At 36.0% G+C, this 13,673-nt stretch overlaps 1 protein-coding gene across 1 annotated transcript; it reads left to right on the top strand.

Moving 5' to 3' along the window:
- Positions 1–529: 529 nt before the first annotated feature.
- LOC114387026 (probable pectinesterase/pectinesterase inhibitor 12) lies at positions 530–2,954 on the top strand. Its single transcript, XM_028347129.1, has 2 exons — positions 530–1,687; positions 2,116–2,954. The coding sequence occupies exons 1-2, from the start codon at positions 754–756 to the stop codon at positions 2,802–2,804; spliced, it is 1,623 nt and encodes a 540-aa protein (XP_028202930.1). The 5' UTR covers positions 530–753; the 3' UTR covers positions 2,805–2,954.
- The last annotated feature ends 10,719 nt before the right edge of the window (positions 2,955–13,673 follow it).

The raw sequence follows: 13,673 nt of genomic DNA, 5'->3' as shown, positions 1-13,673 counted from the left end.
TATATATACAACTCAGAACAGGAGAGGAGTTTCATAGAAAACACTCATTATATTAATTGAACAATGATAAAATAAAGCTTATTTTTAACGTGTCAATTTTACTCTTAATAATTCTATAGCCGATCATGATAGAAGAGATTAGTTATGTGACAAATAGAAACTTAGATACCTCTGAGTTAACAAAAAAATTGGATACCAACACGGAAACACATAAATTGAACTTCTGAGCTCAAAGTACTTTAGGTTCCTCAATTTTTTAGTAGCTGTGGCGCACCATGGCTTGCATTATTTTAACTGCCAGCTCCAAAACGAAAACAGGAATGACCTAACATGCAGTCAATGTCTTCCTGTCCGAGAGTGTACTACTCGATCTCTTTCATAGAAATACATGATTTTTTACACTATCCTCCAGAGCAACTTGCTACTCAACACACCCAAAAAGTAATGTAACTTTTTATTTTTCTCATGATTTGCCTCTTATTTCATTTTGCTAAATACAAATAAAAAGAAGTCTTTCAAGAGAAACAAACAAAGGTACCCCACCTAAACTAAAAAGGAGAAAAATCAATATGGTTGTGGCAGATATCCAATATTTCAGCTATCATACATTAGTTCGAACAAACCCCGTGTTACTTTAGATTCTAATCAGTGTCCCCCATCACTCCTTTAGCAAGTGTCTTATTTAAGGGATTCAAATACTCAACAACTTCCCCTTTGAATACTTTCCATTACTTTTTTTTTTCCTTATTTTTCATGGCTCATTCATCACATAAACTCTTTTTCCTTCTGCTTTCAATCTTCTTCTCACACACCTGTGCTGTAAACTCTTCCAATGCTTCCACAACACTTCATACCAATCTCTCTTCCTTAAAATCTTTCTGCACAACCACTCCATACCCAGAAGTTTGTTCCAATTCATTGAAGCTATCCATCTCAATAAACATAAGTCCAAACATAATCAACTACCTCCTTCAGTCCCTCCAAGTAGCAATATCTGAAACCACAAAGCTCTCAAATCTCTTCCACAACGTTGGACACTCAAACATCATAGAGAAGCAAAGAGGAGCTGTTCAAGACTGCAGGGAACTCCACCAATCCACATTAGCTTCTTTGAAAAGATCACTATCAGGGATCCGTTCCTCCAACTCCAAGAACATAGTTGATGCAAGAGCTTACCTCAGTGCAGCACTCACCAACAAGAACACATGTCTAGAAGGACTAGATTCTGCTTCTGGAATAATGAAGCCATCTCTGGTGAAATCTGTGATCGACACTTACAAGCATGTCAGTAACTCTCTTTCAATGCTCCCTAAGCCAGAGATGGGGGCACCCAATGCGAAAAAGAATAACAAGCCTTTGATGAATGCTCCAAAGTGGGCATCAAGCAGTGACCAAAGGCTCTTTGAAGACTCAGATGGGGAAAATTATGACCCAAATGAAATGCTTGTTGTGGCTGCAGATGGAACTGGGAACTTTAGCACCATCACTGAAGCCATCAACTTTGCTCCGAATAACAGCATGGATAGGATAGTCATCTATGTCAAAGAAGGGATTTACGAGGAAAATATAGAAATCCCAAGCTATAAGACCAACATTATGATGCTTGGCGATGGAAGTGATGTGACTTTCATAACTGGTAACAGAAGCGTCGGTGATGGCTGGACCACTTTCAGATCTGCAACTCTAGGTGAAGCCTTTGCACCCTTTTCAAATTTTGTGCAATTAATAATTTAGCATGCATTGGTTACCCCTTGGCACAGGGCTGAGAAGTAACAGAACAAAAAAGTTAACGGATCTTTGTCTGTCTAAGTAGCTCTTTTTTAGAAGAAATTACTACATAATCTAAGACGCGTGATCTTCGTCAATCTCATTCGTTACATGTATGCCAACATCACGTAATCCTAGACTATATAATAATATAACAAGAAGATCTAGTTTAATTCATTGACCAAAGTACACGAGTAATTATAAATTTTCTTATACATGTTTTGATAAAAAAAAAACTGTAAAATAATATCTTCTTGTTTAGTGATTTGATTATTGCTTGTTTATGTCAATTTTTCTCTAAAGTGGCCAAAATGGAAATTACATGATTATGTTCTCTATGTTTTTCAGCTGTCTTTGGTGATGGTTTTCTGGCACGTGATATTGCGATTGAAAACAGCGCAGGGCCAGAGAAGCATCAAGCAGTGGCCTTGAGGGTAAATGCAGACCTAACAGCTTTCTACAGGTGTGCAATTTATGGCTACCAAGACACTCTATATGTCCACTCCTTTAGACAATTCTATAGAGAGTGTGACATTTATGGTACCATTGATTACATATTTGGAAATGCAGCAGTGATTCTACAAGAATGTAACATCATATCAAGAAAACCAATGCCTGGTCAATTCACAGTAATCACTGCACAATCTAGAGATAGCCCAGATGAGGACACTGGTATCTCATTCCAAAATTGCTCAATCATAGCAACTCTTGATCTCTATTCCAACTCTAGCAGCTTCAAGAGCTACCTTGGGAGGCCATGGAGGGTGTATTCTCGCACTGTTTACCTTGAGTCCTACATTGATGACTTCATTGACGCAAAGGGTTGGACAAAGTGGTCTAATGAGCAAGGATTGAACACTTTGTATTACGGAGAGTATGACAACTATGGACCTGGTTCCGGCACAGAGAAGCGTGTGCAATGGTTTGGGTACCATTTGATGGATTATGGTGATGCCTATAATTTCACAGTTTCGCAGTTCATCAATGGAGATGGTTGGCTTGATACTACGTCCGTTCCTTATGATGATGGGATTTGAGCAATGTATAATAAGTTTAGTTCGTTAATTGTTAAGGTACTTACAATTGTCACTATCCTCGGGAGTATGACTACTAAGGTACTTACTAAAGTAACATTGTAAAATAAGAAAAGTTCATGGCTAATTACACAGCTGATTTGATTAATTTTATGACGCTAGTACCATTCAATATATGTCGTCTCACCAGAACACACTCAAAACCTTTGTTTGATAAAGAAGAAATAGGAAGGATGAGCATAGATAGAAATAATATAGTTTGTTTGGTAGAGTAGATTAAAGAGAACATAATTTTAAAATTTATTGTACTATTTTCATCTATCTCTTTATTCTTTTTTTTCATTATTTATTTATTTTTTTCACTGAAATACCTTTCATTTTAGATTTTATCATAATATCAACATATGCCACATCAATAAAAAAAGACATGATATGATGACATCATGAACCATATTACCATAGATACATGACATCAGGCACTTAGGTAAAAAATGTCATGCTAACAACAATACCATTAGAGCTAGTTAAAATTGCAATAAAGAGACTAAAGATGAAAAAAAATATAAGAACTAAAAGTAGAAAAAAAAATTAAGGTTCTATAGGAATTTAAAAATAAGTAAAATATCATTTCAATAGGAATTTATGTAATGATTGAGTAATTACAATGAATTAAATAAACTAGATAATTAAAGTATTGAAAATAAAGTCTAAGTGTAGAAATTATAAAAGTTTAAGGTAAGAAAATTAATCAAGGAATTTGGTCCAATGTGTATAGAAAACTTTGATCTATATTAGTAGAAATAGTCTTTGGGGTTTCACTTCGTTAAGTGTTTCTAACATATAATTATTACTTATTCCTATCCAATTATGATATTAAGATTATATTATGATTAACCCATAAAATTATTTAAGGTTTAACTTCTTAAGCCAAAGAAGCTAAGTTTATAGATTCCATTATCAATTTCTTATATTAGTGAATTGAATTTCATTTACACCAAAACTTCCGTTGGAGTTGAAGCTACTGGTGGCTTGCTTTTTCGTCCAACGTTAATTGCATGTTCTAATTTTCAATAACACATTGCAGACAACATTTCCCATTAGATGAAGGCGAAAAAGTGAGCCCTCCCCATCACCTTCGACGCCTTGGGCTGCTCCATCAATGTATTGTCCATAATCACCACCCGCAGAATAGCGTACGTAGGGGACTTGGTCACTGGTCGTAGCCACCGTGACTCTCACGATGGTTTGGTTGTGGCTCTTGTCGACGTCGTGGAAGAAGAAGTGCAGGATGTGGGTGGCTAACTCATGGCAGCGGTGAGAGAGGAAGAGAATAAGAAAAATGAGGGGAGGATGAGGGAAGACCGGTAGGGAAACTTTTTTAGAAGGGATTGGCCTTCGTGAGTTGCTTGAAGCAATTTCAGATCTTTGGTAAAAACTGGTAGGACCCTAACCTCAGCGATTAAGATTATTTTTATCTCAAATAGAGATTTCAGAAAGGAACATTGGGATGAATAAAATAAACATTGTTCTTGTGTTTTAGTAGATTATAGGTAAAAGTTAAAAACACATGAAATTAATTTTAAAGTTTATCAGGATAAAAAATTTCAATAAGAAAATAATAGTATAAAATTCATACCCATTTTAGTATTTTACATTTTAAAGTGACATTCATTGATATATCACTCAAAAAAAAATTCTATTATGATAAAAGTACTTTCTAAAATAAAAATATCCAAATATCAATTAAGTTACATTAAACTTACTTTTAATTAAACTTAAGTTTATAAAGTTAAATTGAACTCAACTACACTAAGTTAAGTTGAATTCAAGTACACTTTTTTTTTATTGGAATCCAAACACACACTTTATGGCATTCGTATGCATGTGGTTATTGGTAGCATTCTTCAGTTTGTAATTCGAAAAAAATTTCCAATTACAATTCAAATAATATGATCATATAAGATTAGATTAAAAATAAGCATCAAACATAAAAGAAGAATAATAACCATCTTTATTAAATAAGAATAAAACATAAATACATGGAAGTAATAGTCTATAATTACATTAAACTCCTATGAAATTAACTACTTAAACATGAAGAATCTAATGAAAGGATGGTCCCCGGAGAAGCATTGGGCATGGAAGATGTCACACAACACTCTCCGATCTATGTTCCTCGAAAATTGCAATTTCAGATTGTCCAGAACACGTGTCAAAGGTCCCTTTATATATAGCAATATGGCTTTTTCAACATGAGCCTGTTAGACAAGCTCGCATAAGCGAGCTCATAAACTCAAAAATTCACCCTTGCAGGGCTCGCTTAAGCAGCTCGTAATAGGATCATTTCATCAAGTCTAAAAAGTCTTTACTTCTTTATATGAGTAGCTCACTTACGTAGTTTTTGGAACCAATGAATGAAAGAGGGGGAAGGCCTAACAGCAGCGAAAAAGAATGAACGATAAAATTGGGAGTTGTTTGTTATGAGTGAAAGTATGCTGAAAGTTTTGAAAATTTGGTAGGTCCCATATAGTTTATCTTTCATAACAAAATGAGGTGAAATGTTGTGAAATGAACAATAAAAGCAATGTTGGAGAATCTCATTTTTGTTGTTGCTAAAATGAACCTCACAGTTCATCGTGAAATTGTTGGTAGTTGATTAGATGATAGTTGATAGTTGATAGTTTTAGAAAATTATTTTAGAAAGGAGGATGTGTCATTGATTTCTTGGATTATCAAATACAACATACCAATTGCCTATTTATAGGCTCAAGTCATCAACCTCTCAATGATAGTGAATGTTTCTACATTACTTTAGGTCTTTCAAGAGTTTTCATGATAGATTAGTATCATGATAGTTCTAGATTCTTCTATCTTATACATACATTTATAGTTCTAGATTGTTCTACCATATTCATACACATTATAGTTCTAGATTGTTCTACCATATTCATACACACTATAGTTCTAGGATATTATACTATTTTCATACATATTATATTTAAGAATATTCTAAAAATTTGTAGCAATTTCAACACTTCTCCTTGATGCAAATTTCTGTGACTCCGAGCATAGCTCGTAATTCTTCAAATCTTGGTCTCGGCAACGCCTTTGTGAATATGTCTGCAAATTGATCTTCTGTTCTACAGTAGTCGAGTTTGATCTCTTTAGTTGCTTCAGCTTTTCTGATAAAGTGATATTTGATTGCTATGTGTTTTGTTCTGTTGTGATGAACTGGATTCTTCGCCAATGCAATTGTTGATTTGTTGTCGCAGTTGATTTTAGTAGGCTCGTCTTGTTTTTCTCCCATGTCTTCAAGTATCCTACGAAGCCATATAGCTTGACTCGTTGCTTTAGCAGCTGCCACGTACTCTGCTTCTGTTGTTGATTGTGCTACTGTAGCTTGCTTCTTCGACGCCCAAGAGAACATTCCTGATCCTAGTGAGAAAGCATAGCCAGAGGTACTCTTCATGTCATCTGCCGAACCTGCCCAATCACTGTCGATGTAGCCAAGTAATTCTGAGTTGGTTTCGATAGTATACCATATACTGAACTCTTTTGTTCCTTGTAGATACCTCAAAATTCTTTTTCCTGCTCCAAAGTGTATTTGACTTGGGCTTTGCATGAATCTTGATAGAAGACTTGCAGCATACATTATGTCAGGCCGTGTAGCTGTCAAATATAGGAGGCTTCCAATTAGACTTCGGTATTTGGATGCATCAGCTTCTGGTGCTCCATCATTCTTCTGTAGTTTCTCATTTGTTATGAGTGGAGTAGCAACAGGTTTGCAACCATAGATCTTGAATTTCTTAAGTAAGCCTTCTGTGTATTTCTTTTGCGAGATGAATATCCCTTCATTTCTCTGACTTACCTCTATACCGAGGAAGTAACTCATCAAACCAAGGTCGGTCATCTCAAAGGTCTTCATCATGTCTTCTTTAAACTTCATCATCATCTTAGTATTGTTTCCCGTGTAGATAAGATCATGTACATATAGAGAGAGTAAGAGAGTGTTCTGACCTTGAGACTTGATGTAAAGTGTAGGCTCACTCTTGCTCCTCCTGAATCCTCGATCCATGAAATACTGATCGATTCTGCTATACCATGCTCGAAGTGCTTGCTTCAAACCGTAGAGTGTTTTTCTTAGTCTTAACACTTTGCTTTCTTTGTCTTCAGACACGAATCCTTGTGGGTGCTCCATATAGATCTCTTCTTCAAGTACGCCGTTAAGGAAGGAGGATTTGATGTCTAGTTGATGGATACTCCATCCTTTTTGTGATGCAAGAGCTATTAGAGCTCTTATGGTATCAAGACGAGCTACTGGTGCAAATGTCTCATTGTAGTCAATTCCGGGTTGCTGTGAGTAACCCTTAGCTACTAGCCTCGCCTTGTGTTTCTGTATGGTACCATTAGGGTTGAGCTTTGTCTTATAGACCCACTTAACCCCAATGATATCTTTTCCATGGGGACGATTTACTAACTCCTATGTGTTGTTTTTCTCGATCATTTGTATCTCTTCTTCCATTGCCTTGACCCATACTTCCTGCTTTGACGCTTCTTCAAAGCTTCCAGGTTCAAGTATGACCAAGTTACAGGTTTCATACATGTCCACCAAAGATCTTACTCGTCTTGGAGTAAACTCTGGTGATGCTAGTTCTTGATCTTGTTGTTATGGTAGAGGTGAAGGTGGTTCACCTGGATCTTCTTCCTCAGCTTCTTCTTGAGATAGTTGAGCAGGTATAAGAACGTTCTTCTCCACTTTTTCTTCATCCCAATTCCAAAAAGCGTACCCATCAACTTCAACATCTCGACCGATGATGAGTTTCTTAGTTTGCAAGTTGTAGACACGGTAGCCCTTAGAGATATTGCTATACCCAAGGAAGATACCTCGTATAGTCTTGTCTTCAAGCTTGTGCCTCTTCACGTCTAGAATATGAATGTAGCATATAGATCCAAAGACCCTTAGGTGCTTTGTTGATGGCTTCTTCCCATTCCAAGCTTCAATTGAAGTCTTGTCTTTTACAGACTTAGTTGGACATCTGTTGAGTATGTAAACAGCAGTGTAGACTGCTTCAGCCCAGAATGTGTTAGGTAGTCCCTTTTCCTTGAGCATTTATCTAGCCATCTCCATAACTGTGCGATTTTTTCTTTCAAACACTCCATTTTGTTGAGGAGAATATGCGACTGTAAGTTGTCGCTCAATGCCTTCATCCTCACAAAATCTTTCAAACTCGCGAGAGGTGTACTCTTTGTCGCGATCACTTCTTAGTACTTTTATCCGTTTTCTACTTTGATTTTCAGCAAGGGCCTTGAACTTTTTGAATACTCCAAAGACTTCTGAGTTTTCTTTTAGAAAATATACCCATGTCATTCTAAAGAAGTCATCAATGAAGAGTATGAAGTACCTGTTGTTCTCATGTGATGGCGTCCTCATTGGTCCACAAACGTCCGTATGTATCAGCTCCAATAGATCTTTCGCTCTCCATGCTCTGCTTGTTGAGAAAGGAAATCGGTGTTGCTTACCAAGGAGACATCCTTCACACACTTTGTTGTTCTCCTTTATGCTTGGAAGATCTCTCATCATGTTCTTCTCATGTAACAACTTCAAGGCATGTGTGTTGAAGTGGCCAAATCTTCGATGCCATAGCCATGAATCATCAACTTGTACCTTCATAGCAATGTTTATTGCATATTTTAAATTTAGAAGGAAGCTTCTATTGCTCTTATTCATCTTTACTTGGGCTATCTCAGACCTTTTATTTTTGTTGTCTACGATTTTTCATACACCTCCTTCAAAGTGAAGTGTGTAGCCTCTCTCCATCATTTGGCCAATGCTTAGAAGATTTTCTTTTTGGCTAGGAACTAGTAAGACATCATGGATGAGTCACGTACCTTTATCTGTCTCCACCATGATAGTGCCTTTGCCTTTTGATTCAACCACACTTCCATTTCCCATTCGAACTTTGACTTTGGCAGACTCGTCAATGCTTTTGAAAATAGTCTCATCCTTGGCCATGTGATTGCTACATCCACTATCCAAGTACCAGCTTCCTCCTTTTTCTTTTATTGAGTCTTGAGTGGCATAGAACATATATTGTTCTTGATCACACTCATTTGCGATATTAGCTTGATGCCTATTTTTGTTGCGACAATTTTTCTCTACGTGCCCGAACTTCTTGCAATGGTTGCATTGTGGCATATTACGGAACCAACAATTTTTCTCTGCATGGCCTTGCCTTTTGCATATATTGCATGGAGGATTTTTATCTATTTTGTTCTTAAGGAAATTCCTAGAACCTTCTCTTCTTCTGGAAGTTTCTCCATAATTTTCCTTTCCTCCATTTTCTTTGTTTTGGGGCTAAAATTTAAACTTTGACTGGAAGGCATTTTCAAGTGTATCTTCTTTATGCCTATACAGTATTTGCTCATATGCTTCAAGAGAGCCCACAAGTTCTGTCTTTGATAGAGTGGACAGATCTTTGGTTTCCTCAATCGTTGTCACGATTGGGTCAAACTTTTGGGGCATAGTAATTAGAATTTTTTCAACAATTTTCTTGTCAAGAATATCTTGCCCAAAAGCTCTCATTTGATTAACTATTTCTTTAACTTTAGAATAGTAATCTTTAACTGTCTCAGACTCCTTCATCTTCAATAGTTCAAAATCTCTTCTTAGAGATTGAAGTTTAACGACACGTACCTTAACACTTCCTTGAAACTCCTCCTGCAATGTGTTCCACGCTTCTTTGGCAGTCTTAGCTCCCATAATTCTTGGGAAAATTGGATCAGTCACCGCTTGTTGCAAGGTGAACAACGCCTTTGAATTTTTCTGTTTATTTTTCTTCAACTCTTTTTCTTGAGATGCATTAAGAGCTGAAGTATCTGCGGGAACGGTGAGGCCTTCTTCTACTATGTCCCATAAATCTTGAGATGAAAAATATGTTTCCATTTTAACATGCCAAAAATCATAATTTTCACCATTGAAGATAGGGACAGAAATAGACGATTGAGTAGTGTTATCCATAGCTTAGAAAAAATATTATTGGAGTGGGTTAATAGTACAAAGGAAATTTTTGAAGTAGTTGGGAGGATTTTGGAATGGTAGGTAGGTAATATAACTATGCCCAATGTATGACCGAACGTAGCTTTGATACCATTGTTGGTAGTTTATTAGATGATAGTTGATAGTTTTAGAGAATTGTTTTAGAAAGAAGGCTATGTCATTGATTTCTTGGATTATCAATTACAACATACCAATTGCCTATTTATAGGCTCAAGTCACCAACCTCTCAATGGTGGTGAATGTTTCTACATTACTTTAGGTCTTTCTAGAGTTTTCATGATAGATTAGTATCATGATAGTTCTAGATTCTTCTATCTCATACATACACTTATAGTTCTAGATTGTTCTACCATATTCATACACATTATAGTTCTAGATTATTCTACCATATTCATACACACTATAATTCTAGGATATTCTACTATTTTCATACATATTATATTTAAGAATATTCTAGAAATTTGTAGCAATTTCAACGGAAACTCGTTGCATCCCATGTCCAATGAAACATGAAAACATGTTACAAATAGGGGTGTGCAGCGGGTGGGTTTTGGGTCTAGAAACCTCAAAGATGGCGTGGGCAAGGCGTTACAACAGAGGGAAGGTGGAGATGAAATCGAATGCTTGGAGGTGCAAAACTATTCTTGATAGTGGAGGGTGTGTGGTGCCTTGGATCTATGTTGGGTGAATCGATTGTGGATTCGTGCAGCATAGACAAGTACCCCATGGAAAAGGTTGGAGGTTCCATAACATGTTGGTGTGGTGAAGAGTGTGGGAGAGGGAAGGTAATGTCGTGAATGTGTGATGGTAGGTGGGAATATGAGAGACTTTCATTGCTTTGTGAAGGAGGGATTGAATGATGTCTACAGACTAAAAGGGCTAGGCAATAGGCACTAGGTAGTAGGTAGATATCATGTGAGAGAGAGAAAGAGGTTTTTTTTTACCAATATACACACTCTTTTAAAACTTCTCATTATATACTATTTTTTAAAATAATTTCCAAAATATACTTCTTTTTTTATTTGGTTGAAAAGTTGGATTTAGTCAACACAATTTTTCAATCGGTTTCTTTAAAAGAAATTTTTTTTTTTATGAAGTCGAATTTGGTTAATCCAACTTTTCAATTTAGTCTTCTTTTAAATACTATATTTTAAAAACAATCATTTTTATTTAAGAAACATTTTATTAAATTAATTTTTTTGTTTGTATTAATTAATTTTAAAGAAATTGATAATATTTTTTGTTTGATAATTTATTTATACCAAAATACATTACATCATAAATAAAATAAATGAACAATAATATTTGCTTAAGGAAAAGCTGAAGATCAGGGTACGTTAAGACAATTTATTTTTTCTGTTATGGCTTTATTGCGGACAAATTTCACATTTTTTTTCTGGTACTCCGTTCAATTTTTTAGTCCATTTCGGGAATGTGATTTGAGATCAAACCACCCTTTGCACTCCTCCTTCTCCTTGAATCAAAACCCACTGATCTCTTTCATATTCTTGCCACATTAATTCGTTCGTGTGGTAGTAAATCAAAGGAGTTGACGTAGACGTGCAATATGTTATGTAAAGTAAATAGCGAAGACATGTAGTTCATAAGATCAACATTGACATATTTACATGCAATCATTACGTGAGCAGTAAGAAAATTTTGTACAATGTGGCGTAGGCAAAAGAAATAAGATGCGTCCCCAACTCATAAGTTACTTGGGTTAGGTTAGGCACTTATAATCGAGGGGTGCCTATCGGAAATGAGAGAAATGTTATTTTGCGGATTAACATGCCTTCTCAAATTCTGTAGGAAGAACCTTACACTGAAGTTGTCTCCCGTCCTACAATGGCGTACGCAATCATGAAGATATGATTAACATCGTCTTGTGTTGTAGCTATCAATAATGTGCTAGTATACTTCCCGTAAAGACATGTACCATCTACTCGTATGATGGGTTTGCAATATGCAAACCCAGTAATGTATGGAACCCAATGATCAAAACACACGTTTAAGCTTTCTTTTTCCCAAGTACCATTTCTCCCTCTTCAAACACAAATTCTGTTTGAGCACCGACCACAATCCTGAGAACACAAGATTGCAAAGCTCTCAAAACTTTTGGCAACTTAGTATATGATTCTTCCCAGTTTCCATGAATCATCTCAAATGCTCTTTGCTTTGCTAACCTTGTTTTTTTATAGGATGGAGTATAATTCATGAACGTTTTGATCTCTACAATCAACGTTTTGATGGAGACTGTTGGGTTCGTTTTGACAATGGGTTGGATGATTTGTGCTATGACGTATTTTTCGAGTTACCTATGATCATGTCTGAGCATTGGCGCGAGACAAGTGTGCTCTAATACTCTTGATAATCATTTCTTTTGAATTGCATGTGCCTAAGCTCCATCTACAACCATTTTCATGTGATTTACAGACAAAGTTTAGCCTTCTTTGGTCATAATATATTTGTTTTGTAGTTAAAATGATGTCTAATGTTGTATTATTTGACTACTCGAATACATTGTGTTTTTTCATCGAAGGTCATGTTAACCTTGAGTGTACCAGTTGGTGGTTGTATAAGTCTTGTTGCTAAATGAAATAGTGATGATCAATGTATTGTGATAGGTGGTTGAGGTTCAAGTCCACTGGACGACTAGGTTAGTGATATTGCAACGGAAGTGATGTTGGTATGAAAACACCCCGTCATCGCTTTGATCATTGTTGTGATGAAACAACTCTTGATCCTCATGCTCACTGAAATCATTCATGTTTTCTTTGTGAAATCATATGATAAGATCTTCATTAGTGATGCGATCTTCATTTGGGTTTGATGTTTGTGTTTGTGGTTGTTGTGATGGGGTGATGTTGTAAAATATTGTGATGAATGGTAGTTTTGTTGGTAAAAGGAGGTATGTTGGGTGTCAGAAAAAGAATCATTTTAAGATAATAGTTGTGTGTATGAAGTATAAATGTAAAAGGCATCCTGTGTTTCAAGGTTGTTGTATGGAAACACTGGATCATTAAGGTCCAGGTTGCTCTACGATAATGGTTGTGGAGACTGTGGTCATGGAGACGGTAGTTGTAGTTGTGGAGATGGTGGTTGTGTTTGAGTAATAGGCTCAGTAATAACATACAATTTGACAAAATTCAATTTTTGGATTTTGGACAATTATTTCTAGCATGCCTCTAAGATTGTCATTGTCGTCTAATTGTGCTGCAATAAAACGTGTTTGGTCATGATGAAATGATATAGGAACACAATATAACAACTAAACAACTGTTTTAGTTGCCCGGGTAGGGAGGGATTGGTTAATTTTCCGAATCAATTGTGTTAACGTAATAGACCTACTCACATATAGAAATATTAGGGTTTAACATGAGTACGTTGATCTGTGAACCAAGTCGTCTGCAATCTAACCGTGGTGGTGAATGACCCTTAAAGTAATGTTTAAGTGGTCATGTTATGCAATTTATAAAATTTATCTCCAATACTTTAAAAATATGTGACAAATTTATTTCATAGTTTTCACATCAAAGAATTCAAAAGGCCTTTGAGAACGATTCAAGCTATCTTTTTATTATTACTGCTCAATACACTGACTCTTATCACATCTCAAGGTCAGGTGCATGCCAATTACCAGTGCATGTGATCGCATAGTGAACACCTGCATGCAACGTACAAAAGCCTATATGAACAATTCAAGCTATTTTTTATTATTATTGCTCAATGCACCGACCCTTATCACATAGAGGCCATGTGCTGGACAAGCTCGAATGCCATTTACTAGTGCATGTGACACAATGAACACCTGCATG

Source organism: Glycine soja, chromosome 15 (genome assembly GCF_004193775.1).
Source record: "Glycine soja cultivar W05 chromosome 15, ASM419377v2, whole genome shotgun sequence".
Classification (NCBI taxonomy): Eukaryota; Viridiplantae; Streptophyta; class Magnoliopsida; order Fabales; family Fabaceae; genus Glycine; species Glycine soja.
This window is presented reverse-complemented; position numbering and strand designations above follow the sequence as displayed.